General features: G+C 41.7%; 1 protein-coding gene across 9 annotated transcripts in view; it reads left to right on the top strand.

Annotated features, from left to right (window-relative positions):
- Positions 1–13,430, top strand: part of WDR76 (WD repeat domain 76) — a 64,232-nt gene that overhangs the window by 23,375 nt on the left and 27,427 nt on the right. Inside the window, exons 1-2 of one of the 9 annotated variants that reach the window (XM_079907863.1) lie at positions 5,636–5,868; positions 9,082–9,132. The exons of 7 other annotated variants lie outside the window; for them this stretch is intronic. In XM_079907863.1, the coding sequence (XP_079763989.1) occupies positions 9,092–9,132 (41 nt within the window). In that variant the 5' untranslated portion in view covers positions 5,636–5,868; positions 9,082–9,091. Of the gene's footprint in view, positions 1–5,635; positions 5,869–8,105; positions 9,133–13,430 lie in introns of those variants that run through there. One more of the 9 variants, XM_079907862.1, reaches the window with a different exon arrangement.

Consider the following 13,430-nt stretch of genomic DNA (forward strand, 5'->3'; position numbering starts at 1 on the left):
CTTTTATTTCTTTTTCTTCTCTGATTGCTGTGGCTAAAACTTTCAAAACTATGTTGAATAATAGTGGTGAGAGTGGGCAGTCTTGTCTGGTTCCTGATCTTAGTGGAAATGGTTTCAGTTTTTCACCATTGAGAACAATGTTGGCTGTGGGTTTGTCATATATGGCCTTTATTATGTTGAGGTAAGTTCCCTCTGTGCCTACATTCTGGAGGGTTTTTATCATAAATGGGTGCTGAATTTTGTTGAAAACTTTTTCTGCATCTATTAAGATGATCATATGGTTGTTCTCCCTGAATTTGTTAATATGGTTTATTACACTGATTGATTTGTGTATATTGAAGAATCCTTGCCTTCCGGGGATAAAACCCACTTGATCATGGTGTATGATTCTTTTTTTTTTAAATTAATTAATTAATTTTTGGCTGTGTTAGGTCTTCATTTTTGTGCGAGGGCTTTCTCTAGTTGTGGGAAGTGGGTGCCACTCTTCATCACGGTGTGCGGGCCTCTCACTGTCAAAGCCTCTCTTGTTGAGGAGCACACACTCCAGACTCACAGGCTCAGTAGTTGTGGCTCACGGGCCCAGTTGCTCCACGACATGTGGGATCCTCCCAGACCAGGTCTCGAACCCGTGTCCCCTGCATTGGCAGGCAGATTCTCAACCACTGCACCACCAGGGAAGCCCTTGGTGTATGATTCTTTTAATGTGCTGTTGAATTCTGTTTGCTAGTATTTTTTTTTTTTGGAGGAGCAAAAATCAGACATATCAAGTGAAAAAACCAATATGTGTAATTTTCAAGATCCATTTTTCATTTATAGTTAAGAAACTATAGGACAAACTGTTTGCTAGTATTTTGTTAAGGATTTTTGCATCTATGTTCATCAGTGATATTGGCCTGTAGTTTTCTTTTTTTGTGTCATCCTTGTCTGGTTTTGGTATCAGGGTGATGGTTGCCTTGTAGAATGAGTTTGGAAGTGTTCCTCCCTCTGCTGTATTTTGGAAGAGTTTGAGAAGGATAGATGTTAGCTCTTCTCTAAATGTTTGGTAGAATTCGTCTGTGAAGCCATCTGGTCCTCGGCCTTTAGTTTGTTTGTTTGTTTATTTATTTATTTTTGGTTGTGTTTGGTCTTCGTTGCTGCGTGCGGGCTTTCTTTAGTTTTGGCGAGTAGGGGCTACTCTGTGCTGCGGTGTGCGGGCTTCTCATTGCAGTGGATTCTCTTGTTGTGGAGCAAAGGCTCTAGGTGCGTGGGCTCCAGTAGTTGTGGCATGTGGGCTCAGTAGTTGTGGCTCATGTACTCTAGAGTACAGACTCAGTTGTTGTGGTGCACGGGCTTAGCTGCTCTGCGGCATGTGGGATATTCCCGGACCAGGGCTTGAACCCATGTCCCCTGCATTGGCAGGCGGATTCTTAACCACTGCTCCACCAGTGAAGTCCCTCCTGGGCCTTTATTTGCTGGAAGATTTTTAATCACAATTTCAAGTTCAGTGCTTGTGATTCATCTGTTCATATTTTCTATTTCTTCCTGGTTCAGTCTCAGAAGGTTGTGCTTTTCTAAGAATTTGTCCATTTCTTCCAGGTTGTCCATTTTATTGGCATATAGTTGCTTGTAGTAATCTCTCATGATCCTTTGTATTTCTTCAGTGTCAGTTGTTACTTCTCCTTTTTCATTTCTAATTCTGTTGATTTGAGTCTTCTCCCTTTTCTTCTTGATGTGTCTGGCTAATGCTTTTTCAATTTTGTTTATCTTCTCAAAGAACCAGCTTTTAGTTTTATTGATCTTTGCTATGGTTTACTTCATTTCTTTTTTATTTATTTCTGATCTGATCTTTATGATTTCTTTCCTTTTGCTAAATTTGGGTTTTTTTTTGTTCTTCTTACTCTAGTTGCTTTAGGTGTAAGTTTAGATTGTTTATTTGAGTTTTTTGTTGTTTCTTGAGGTGAGATTGAATTGCTATAAAGTTCCCTACAGAAGTGCTTTTTTTGTGTCCCATAGGTTTTGGGTCATCATGTTTTCATTGTCATTTGTTACTGTGTATTCTTTTCTTTATTCTTTGATTTCTTTAGGATCTCTTGGTTATTTAGCAGTGCATTGTTTAGCCTCTATGTGTTTGTGGGTTTTTTTTTTTTTTTTTTTTTTGCTATACGCGGGCTTCTCACTGTTGTGGCCTCTCCCGTTGAGGAGCACAGGCTCCGGACGCGCAGGCTCAGCGTCCATGGCTGACGGGCCCAGCTGCTCCGCGGCATGTGGGATCCTCCCGGACTGGGGCATGAACCCGTGTCCCCTGCATCGGCAGATGGACTCTCAACCACTGCGCCACTAGGGAAGCCCCTGTTTGTGTTTTTTTATACTTTTTTTTCGTTTAATTGATTTCTAATCTTACAGCGTTGTGGTTGGAAATGATGTTTGATACAATTTTTATTTTCTTAAGTTTGTGAGGCTTGATTTGTGACCCAAGATGTGATCTATCCTGGAGAATGTTTGATGAGCACTTGAGAAGAAAGTGTAATCTGTTGTTTTTGGATGGAATGTCCTATAAATATCAATTAAGTTCATCTTGTTTAATGTATCATTTAAAGCTTGTGTTTCCTTATTTATTTTCATTTTGTATGATCTTTCCATTGGTGAAAGTGGGGTGTTAAAGTCCCCTACTATGATTGTGTTACTGTCAATTTCCCCTTTTATGGCTGTTAGCATTTGCCTTATGTATTGAGGTGCTCCTATGTTGGGTGCATAAATAATTACAAGTGTTATATCTTCTTCTTGGATTGATCCCTTGATCATTATGTAGTGTCCTTCTTTGTCTCTTGTAATAGTCTTTATTTTAAAGTCTGTCTGATATGAGAATTGTTACTCTAGCTTTCTTTTGATTTCCATTTACATGGAATATATTTTTCCATCCCCTCACTTTCAGTCTGTATGTGTCCGTAGGTCTGAAGTGGGTTCTTGTAGACAGCATATGTTTGGGTCTTGTTTTTGTTTCCATTCAGCTAGTGTATGTCTTTTGTTTGGAGCATAATTATCCATATGTATGTTCCTATTACCATTTTTTAAATTGTTTTGTGTTTGTTATTTTAAGTCTTTTCCTCCTCTTGTGTTTCCTGTTGAGAGAAGTTCCTTTAGCATTTGTTGTAGAGCTGGTTTGGTGGTGCTGAATTCTCTTAGGTTTTGCTTGTTTGTAAAGGTTTTAATTTCTCCCTCGAATCTGAATGAGATCCTTGCTGGGTAGAGTAATCTTGGTTGTAGGTTCTTCCCTTTCATCATTTTAATCATACCATGCCACTCCCTTCTGGCTTGCAGAGTTTCTGCTGAAAGATCAGCTGTTAACCTTATGGGGATTCCCTTGTATGTTGTTGCTTTTCCCTTGCTGCTTTTAATATTTTTTCTTCGTATTTAATTTTTTGGGGGGGAATTTTTGAATTTTATTTTATTTTTTATACAGCAGGTTCTTATTAGTTTCTCAGTCCCCTTTTTTTTTTCTCTTCTTCTGGGACCTGTATAATTCAAATGTTGGTGTGTTTAATGTTGTGCCAGAGGTCTCTGAGATTGTCCTCAATTCTTTTGATGTTTTTTCTCTTTATTCTGCTCTGCAGTAGTTATTTCCACTCTTTTATCTTCCAGGTCACCTATCCATTCTTCTGCCTCAGTTATTCTGCTATTGATTCCTTCCAGAGTTTTTTTTATTATATTTATTGTGGTGATTTTCCTTGTTCGTTCGCTCTTTAGTTCTTCTAGTTCCTTGTTAAACATTTCTTGTAATTTCTCCATTCTATTTCCATTATTTTGGATCACCTTTATTATTATTACTCTGAATTCTTTTTCAGGTGGACTACCTGTTTCCTCTTCATTTGTTTTGTCTGGTGGGTTTTTACCTTGCTCCTTCATCTGCTTTGTATTTCTGTGCCTTCTCATTTTGGCTCAACTTACTGTTCGTGGTCTCCCTTTCACAGGCTGCAGGTTCATAGTTCCCATTATTTTTGGTGTCTGTCCCCAGTGGGTAAGGTTGGTTCAGTGGGTTGTGTAGGCTTCCTGGTGGAGGGGACTGGTTCCTGTGTTCTGGTGGATGAGGCTGGATCTTTTCTTTCTGGTGGGCAGGACCACATCCAGTGGTGTGTTTTGGGGTGTCCATGACCTTATTATTATTTTAGGCAGCCTCTCTGCTAATGGGTGGGGTTGTGTTCCTGTGTTGCTAGTTGTTTGCCATAGGGTGTCCAGCAGTGTAGCTTGCTGTTCGTTGAGTGGAACTGGTTCTTAACGTTGAGATGGAGATCTGTGGGAGAGCTTTTGTTGTTTGATGTTACGTGGGGCTGGGAGGTCTTTGGTGGACCAGTGTCCTGAACTCCGCTCTCCCACCTCAGAGGCTCAGGACTGACATCCGGCCAGAGCACCAAGACCCTGTCAGCCACATGGGTCAGAAGAAAAAGAATGAAAGAAAGGAAAAAAAAAATAAAGTAAAATAAAGTAATTAAAATAGAAAAAAATTAAAAAATAAAAAGTAATTAAAAAAAAGGAGAGAGAAAGAAGAGAGCAACCAAACCAAAAAACAAATCCACCAATGATAGCAAGCGCTAAAAAGTATACTAAAAAACAAAATGGGGCTTCCCTGTTGGTGCAGTGGTTGAGAGTCCGCCTGCCGATGCAGGGGACATGGGTTCGTGCCCTGGTCTGGCAAGATCCCACATGCCGCGGAGCAGCTGGGCCCGTGAGCCATGGCTGCTGAGCCTGCGTGTCCAGAGCCTTGTGCTCCGCAACGGGAGAGGCCACAACAGTGAGAGGCCCACGTACCGCAACAAAACAAAACAAAACAAAACAAAACAAAAAACAAAACGGACAGTCAGAACCCTAGGACAAATGGCAAAAGCAAAGCTATACAGACAAAATCACACAAAGAAGCATACACATACACACTCACAAAAAGAGAAAAAGGGAAAAAAATTATATAAAATGTAAAAAGGAAGAGGGCAACAAAATCAGTAAACAAATCTACCAGTTATAATAAGCTGTAAATACTAAACTAAGAGAAACATAAAACCAGAAACAAGTGAGATACTGAAAGCAAACCCCAAGTCTACAGTTGCTCCCATAGTCCACTGTGTCATTTTTGGGATGATTCGTTGTCATTTCACAGATACAGAGTACATCACGTTGACTGTGAAGATTTAATCTGCTGCTCCTGAGGCTGCTGGGAGAAATTTCCCTTTCTCTTCTTTGTTCACACAGCTCCTGGGGTTCAGCTTTGGATTTGGCCCCATCTCTGCGTGTAGCCTACCTGAGGGCATCTCTTCTCCACCCAGACAGGACGGGTTAAAGGAGCGGCTGGTTAGGGGGCTCTGGCTCACTCAGACTGGGGGGAGGGAGTGGTACGGAATGCAGGGAGAGCCTGTGGTGGCAGAGGCCGGTGTGACGTTGCAACAGCGTGAGGCATGCCATGTGTTCTTCCATGGAAATTGTCCCTGGATCATGGGACCCTACAGTGGCGGGCTGCACAGGCTCCCAGGAGGGGAGGTATGGATAGTGACCTGTGTTTGCACACAGGCTTCCTGATGGCTGAAGCAGCAGCCTTAGCATTTCATGCCTGTCTCTGGTGTCCCTGCTGATAGCTGCGGCTCGCACCTGTCTCTGGAGCTTGTTTAGGCGGTGCTCTGAATCATCTCTCCTCGCGCACCCTGAAACAATGGTCTCTTGCCTTTTAGGCAGGTCCAGATTTTTTCCCAGACTCCCTTCCGGCTAGCTGTGGTGCACTATCCCCCTTCAGGCTGTGTTCACACAGCCAACCCTAGTTCTCTCCTTGGGATCTTAACTCTGAAGTCCGAGCCTCAGCTCCCAGCCCCCACCCACCCCGGTGTGTGAGCCGACAAGCCTCTCAGGCTGGTGAGTACTGTCGGCACCAATCCTCTGTGCAGGAATCTCTCCGCTTTGCCCTCTCCACCCCTGTTGCTCTGCTCTCCTCCGTGGCTCCGAAACTTCCACCCCCGCCAATCCCCACCAGTGAAGGGGCTTCCTAGTGTGTGGAAACTTTTCCTCCTTCACAGCTCCCTCCCAGAGGTACAGGTCCCATCCCTATTCTTTTGTCTTTGCTTTTCCTTTTTTCTTTTGCCCTACCCAGGTATGTGGGGAGTTTCTTGCCTTTTGGGAAGTCTGAGGTCTTCTGCCAGCATTCAGTATGTGTTCTATAGGAATTGTTCCACACGTAGATGTAGTTTTGATGTATTTGTGGGGAGGAAGGTGATCTCCACGTCTTAACTCCTCCACCATCTTTCCTCATTTCTTTTTATTTTATTCTGCAGCAGTGATTTCCACCATTCTTTCTTCTAGCTCACTCATTCTTTCTTCTGCCTCAGTTATTCTGTTGGTGCTTCCTTCTAGTTTTTTTTTTTTTTTCCTGTACCTGGGCCTCTCACTGTTGTGGCCTCTTCCGTTGCGGAGCACAGGCTCTGGACATGCAGGCTCAGCGGCCATGGCTCACAGACCTAGCCGCTCTGCGGCATGTGGTATCTTCCCAGACTGGGGCACGAACCCGTGTCCCCTGCATCGGCAGGCGGACTCTCAACCACTGCGCCACCAGGGAAGCCCTCTTCTAGTGTATTTTTCATTTCAGTTATTGTATTGTCCATCTCTGTTTGTTTGTTGTTTAGTTCTTCTAGCTCTTCATTAAACATTTCTTGTATCTTCTGAATCTGTACCTCCATTCTTTTTCTGAGATCTTGGATCATCTACACTATCATTACTCTGAATTCTTTTTCAGGTAGATTGCCATTCTCCACTTCATTTAATTGTTCTTCTGGGCTTTTATCATGTTCCTTAGTGTGGGATATGTTTCTCTGCTGTCTCATTTTGTCTAACTTCCTGTGATTGCGGTGTCCATTATGCAGGTTACAGGGTTGTATTTCTTCTTCCTTATTCTGCCTGCTCCCTGGTGGATGAGGCTGTCTAAGAGGCTTGTGCAGGCTTTCTGGTGGGAGGGACTGGTTACTGCCCACTGGGGTGTGGAGCTGGGTCTTGTCCCTCTGTTGGGCAGGGCTGGGTCATGCTGTGTGTTTAGTGGGCAGCTGTGTGGTCGGGAAGACTTTAAGTAGCCTGTCTGCTGATGGGTGGGGCTGTGTCCCACCTTGTTGGTTGTTTGGCCATGGTGTCCCAGTAATGGAAGCTTCAGGTTGTTGGGTGGGGCCAGGTCTTGGTGAGAAATTGGTGGCCTCCAGTAAGGCTCACACTGATGAGTACTCCCCAGAACTACTGCTGCCAGTGTCTTTGTCCCTGCAGTGAGCCACAGCCACCCCTGCCTCCAATGGAGACCCTCCATTATTGGCAGGTAGGTCTGGCACAGTCTCTTATGAGGTCACTGCTTTTTTCCCTGAGTCCTGGTGCACATGAGACCTTGTGTGTGCCCTCCAAGAGTGGAATTTGTGTTTCCCCAGTCCTGTGGAATTCCTGTGATCAAACTGGCCTTCAAAACCAGGTTCTCTGGGGGCTTCTTCTCCCATTGCCAGAAACCCAGGCTGTAGATGCTGATGTGGGGTTCTCCCTCCTGTGGTATAATTATTTTCCAGTTTGTTAGTCATCCACCTGGCAGATATGGGATTTGATTTTATTGTGATTGTGCCCCTTGTACCAGCTCCTTGTGGCTTCTTCTTTGTCTTTGGATGTAGGGTATCTTTTTGTAGCTTCCAGCGTGTTTTTGTTGATGGTTGTTCAGCAGTTAGCTGTGATTTTGGTGATTATGTAAGAAGAGGTGAGCTCAGTTCCTTCTACTGTGCCATCTTGTCTTTTTGTCTGGAAACTCCAGTCTGAGTGATACAGGTGTAATCTGGTCAGCAGCAACTCCATGAATCTGGGATTATATCTGAGTAAACTGGATGCTTGTTGGTCCTTTTAAGAAAGTGTCCTTGGAAAAGGTGTGAGTAGTAATCACAGAAGGTTCTCAAGAGCACCACTCACCTTGTGCTGTTTATTACAATGGATATGACTCAGGACCAGCCAGATGGGATATATGCATCAGGCAAGGGAAATGGCACGGAGCTTCCATCTCTCTCTGAGAGCATCACTCTTCTAGCATCTCTCCGTGTTCACTGTCTCAGAAGTTCCTAATTTGCTTTTCCTTTGATGGATAACTTCCCAGGGTACAGAATTCTAGGTTGGGTTTTTCTTTTCTCTCAACACTTTAAATATTTTCACTCTCTCCTTGCCTGCATGGTTTCTGAGAAGATAGATTTAATTTCTATCTTTGTTCTCTGTAGGTAAAGTGGTTTTTCCTTCTGGCTCCTTTCAGGATTTTATTTTTGATTTTTCTGTAGTTTGGAAATGAATTGCCTAGTTGTAAGATTTCTTTTTTGTTTTCATTTTTGTTTTTGCATTTATCTTGCTTGATGTTCTCTGAGCTTTCTAGATCTGTGGTTTGGTGTCTGACACTAATTTGGGGGAATTTTCAGTTATTATTTCAAATATTTTTTCTGTTACTTTTTTTCTTTCTTGTATTCCCATTATTTATATGTTATACTTTTTTGTTATCTACGTTCTTGGTTATTCTGTTCTGTTTTTTCTCCTTGCTTTTCAGTTTTAGAGATTCCTATTGAGATATCCCCAAGGTCGGAGATTCTTTCCTCAGCCATGTCCAGTCTATTACTGAGCCCGTCAAAGGCATTCTTCATTTCTATTATAGTGTTTTTGATCTCTGGCATTTCTTTTTGGTTCTTTCTTAGTATTTACATCCCTCTGTTGACATTGCTTATCTGTTCTTTCATGGTGTCTGTTTTATCCATTGGAGCCCTTAGCATGTTAATCACAGTTGTTTTAAATTCTTAGTGTGATAATTTCAACATTTCTGCCACGTCTGGTTTTGAAGTTTGCTCTGTTTCTTTAAATTGTGTTTTTTGCTTTTCAGTGTGTCTTGTAATTTTTTCTTGATAACTGGACATGATGTACCAAGAAAAAGTAACTGTTATAAATAGGTCTTTAGCAATGTGGTGGTGAGATGTTGGGGGAGGGGAGCATTCTGTAGTCTTGTTATTAGTTCTCAGTCTCTGACTGAACCTATATCTTTGGATTGTGAACTTCACAAGTGTTTTAGTTTTTTTCCTCTCTCCTTAGGTTGGACAAGATGGCAAGAGTGGGCTGCTGTTGGGTATTTCCCTTCCCCAGGTCAGTTAGCCTCTGACAATACCCTAGCAGGTTAGGCTCTGGTTAACTGATTTCTCCTGAGGGCAGAACAGAGTGCTGGCCTATTTCAAAATTCTTCCTTTTCTCCTCCCCCTGCTAGAAGCATGAGGAGATTTTCTCTGATATTTACTTTGAGGGCCTGGTCAAGCTCCTGGATATAAATCTTACAAAATTGTGGGGGTGATGCCCCCTTGAGGTTTCTTTTTTTTTAAGATTTTATTTTTAGAGCAGTTTTAGTTTCACAGCAAAATTGAGAGTAAGTTACAGAGATTTCCATCCGCTGCCCCACACATGCATAGCTTCTCCCATTATCAGAATCACTCACCAGAGTGATACGTTTGTTACCAAGGATGAACCTACCTTGATACATCATAATCACCCCAGATCTGTAGTTTACCTTAGGGTTCACTCTTGGTGTTGTTCATTCTTTGGGTTTGTACAAATGTTTAAAGACATATATCTATCATTATAATGTACAGAGTATTTCACTGCCCTAAAATCCTCTGTGCTCTGCCTTTTCATCCCTTATCACCCTCACCCCTTGCAATCACTGATTTTTTTGTCTCCATAGTTTTGCCTTTTCCTGAATGTCAGTCATGTATTTGGAATCATACAGTATGTAGTCTCATTCAGGTTGGCTGCTTTTTTTAGTAATATGCATTTAAGGTTCCCCCATGTCTTTTCATGGCTTAATAGCTCATTTCTTTTTTAAAAAATATTTTTATTATGGATCTTTTGTTATTTAGATCATTTCAGCAAAAAGATTAAGGCTAAATTACAATGGAACTGCCATTGACTAAGTAATGTGAGAGATCTACTTTTCTCCAACTACCAGTCTTTTTACTTTTTTCGGAGTTCAGTCACCATAGGTCAAATTCTTTTGGAGATAAATGTCAGTTTTAATAATATATGATATCAGGCTTTAGTTCTGTTTACAGTGCTATAAATATCTTTGTGACAAAAGATTTAGAGGACTTTGAAATTGGCACATTACTTATAATATTTTAATACTATAAAAGTTAATAATGAATGTTAAATTTACCAAAGACTTCTGGAGGAGTCTTTGGTAAATTTAACCAGTATTTAACCAAGTATATAACAAGTATACTTGGTTTTGTTTTATACCTCATTGTTAAGCTAAAGTGGTAACATTTAAGTTAAAAGGAACTGGTTACAGTCTTTTTAAGGCCATGGGCCAGAGATCATTTCAAATTTTTGGTCTTCATATTAGGTTTCATAGCAGTACAGTTTAAGTGTAGTTGATTTACAATATTATATTATTTTCAGGTGTACAACATGGTGATTTAAAATTTTTATAGATTATACTCCATTTATAGTTACTATAAAATGATGGCTGTATTCCCTGTGCTATAAATATATCCTTGTAGCTTATTTATTTTGTACAAAGTGGTTTGTACCTCTTAACCTCCTACCCCATCTTGCCCCTCCCCTCTTCCCTCTCCCACTGGTAACCACTAGTTTGTTCTCTATATCTGAGTCTGTTTCTGTTTTGTTATATTCATTCATTTTATGCTTTAGATTCCACATGTAGGTGATAACATACAGTATTTGTCTTTTTCTGTCTGATTTATTTCACTAAGCATAATAGCCTCCAGTTTCAGTCATGTTGTTGCAAATGGGAAAACTTCACTTTTTTATGGCTCTGTAGTATTACATTGTGTGTGTATATATATATATATATATACACACATACGTACATATATATATATATATATATACATACATACCACATTTTCTTTATCCATTCATCTGTTGATGAACTTTTAGGTTGCTTCCATATCTTGTCTATTATAAAAAATGCTGCTATGAACATTGGGGTGCATGTATTTTTTTTTTTTTTGGCTGCACTGGGTCTTTGTTGCTGCGTGCAGGCTTTCTCTAGTTGCAGTGAGCGAGGGCCACTCTTTGTTGCGGTGCATGGACTTCTTACTGCGGTGGCTTTTCCTGTTGCGGAGCATGGGCTCTAGGTACACGGGCTTTGGTAGTTGTAGCACACGAGCTCAGTAGTTGTGGCATGCGGGCCCTAGAGCACGCGGGCTTCAGCAGATATGGTGCATGGGCTCAATACTTGCGGTGCACGGGCTCTAGGGTTTATGGGCTTCAGTAGTTGTGTCGCGCAGGCTCAGTAGTTGTGGCTCATGAGCTCTAGAGCACAGGGTCAGTTGTGGTGGTGCACGGGCTTAGTTGCTCCGTGGCATGTGGGATCTTCCCCGACCAGGGCTCAAACCCGTGTCCCTTTCATTGGCAGGCAGATTCTTAACCACTGCACCACCAGGGAAGTCCTGCATGTGTCTTTTTGAACGAGTGTTTTTCTTTTCTTTGCATAAATTCCCAGGAGTGGAATTACTGGATAATATGGTAGTTCTATTTTTAGTCTTTTGAGGAACATTTGTACTGTTTTCCACAGTAGCTGCACAAATTTACATTCCCACCAACAGTGTACAGAGGTTACCTTTTCTCCATATCCTTGCCAACACTTGTTATTTGTGGTCTTTCTGATGATAGCCATTCTCACAGGCGTGAGGTGATATCTCAGTGTGGTTTTCATTTGTATTTCCCTGATGATCTAATCGTTTCATTTGTGCCTGTTGGCCATCTCTATGTCTTCTTTGGGTCCTTTACCTATTGTTTAATCAGATTTTTTTTTGTTTTTGATGTTGAGTTGTATGAGCTGTTTATATATTTTGGATATTAATCCATTATTGGACATATCATTTGCACAAATCTTCTTCCCTTCAGTCAGTTGCCTTTTCATTTTGTTGATGGTTTCCTTTGTTTTGCAAAAGCTTTTAAGTTTGATTAGGTCCCATTTGTTTATTTTTTGCTTTTGTTGCTCTTGCCTGAGAAGACACATCCAAAAAATATTGCTAAGAACAATGTCAAAGAGTGTAGTACCTGTGTTTTCTTCTAGGAGTTTTATGGTTTCAGGTCTTACATTAAAGCTTTTAATCCATTTTTTTTTTTTTTTTTTGTGGTATGCAGGCCCCTCACTGCTGCGGCCCCTCCCGTTGCAGAGCACAGGCTCCTGACGCGCAGGCTCAGCTGCCATAGGCTCACGGGCCCAGGCGCTCCGCGGCATGCGGGATCCCCCCAGACCGGGGCACGAACCCGCGTCCCCTGCATCGGCAGGCGGACCCCCAAACACTGCACCACCAGGGAAGCCCGCCTTTAATCCATTTTGAGTCTGTTTTTGTATATGGTGTAAGAAAATGTTCTAGTTCCATTCTTTTACATGTAGCTGTCTAGTTTTCCATGGAGTTTTTAACTCTCAGACTTGTGTACACTGAACCTCCAGCAATTGGTCAATTACAGTTCAGGCTTTCCTACCCTGCTGCTGGTTCCCATGATGGTTTCCATTTCTAAGTCTACTCCAATAAGCCATGACTTCTTGCATTTGCCTGTCTGTCTTTCCAATAGTAGGCTCAGCAGTTTCTACTGTGCCCTCATTTCTCTTAAGGATCCTAGAAGAGTTGATTTTTCAGTCTGTTCAGCTTTTTACTTGATAGACAGTGCAGTGACTTTCAAGCTCTTTAAATTTGGAACTGGAAACTGGAAGTTCTGAACTACTTTTTTAAAATAAAAAAATAATGCATAAAAAAGTAGGGTATGTATATGATTTTTAAAAGTAAACTATATGGAAGGCAATGCAATGAAACATTTAAGTCTCTTTCCTATCCTGGACCTTAGTTCTCCAGGCCTTTTCCCTAGAGGAAACCACTGTTAATAGTTTCATGTGTATTCTTCCATAGGTAATCTCAGCAATTACAAATGTATGTGTATATATTTTGTAAAAAAGCAAATGGGGGGCTTCCCTGGTGGCGCAGTGGTTGAGAGTCCGCCTGCCGATGCAGGGGACGTGGGTTCGTGCCCCGGTCCGGGAAGATCCCACATGCCGCGGAGCGGCTGGGCCCGTGAGCCATGGCCGCTGAGCCTGCCCGTCCGGAGCCTGTGCTCCACAACGGGAGAGGCCACAGCAGTGAGAGGCCCGTGTACCACAAAAACAAAAACAAAAACAAAAAACAAAACAAAACAAAAGCTAATGGAACCATATTCAACATGTGCTGGACCTTGTTTTTGCTTCTTGTATCTTAGAGTTCATGTCATATCAGCATACAAAAATCTATTTCTTTTTTTATGACTGCATAATATTGTGCTAGATATGTATGTCATAATTTATTTAACACCCCTCACTTCCCCATGATGAACATTTACGATGTTTCCAGGCTTTTAATTAAAATCAGTGTAGGGACTTCACTGGT

This window comes from Stenella coeruleoalba (assembly GCF_951394435.1).
Source record: "Stenella coeruleoalba genome assembly, chromosome: 2".
Lineage (NCBI taxonomy): Eukaryota > Metazoa > Chordata > Mammalia > Artiodactyla > Delphinidae > Stenella > Stenella coeruleoalba.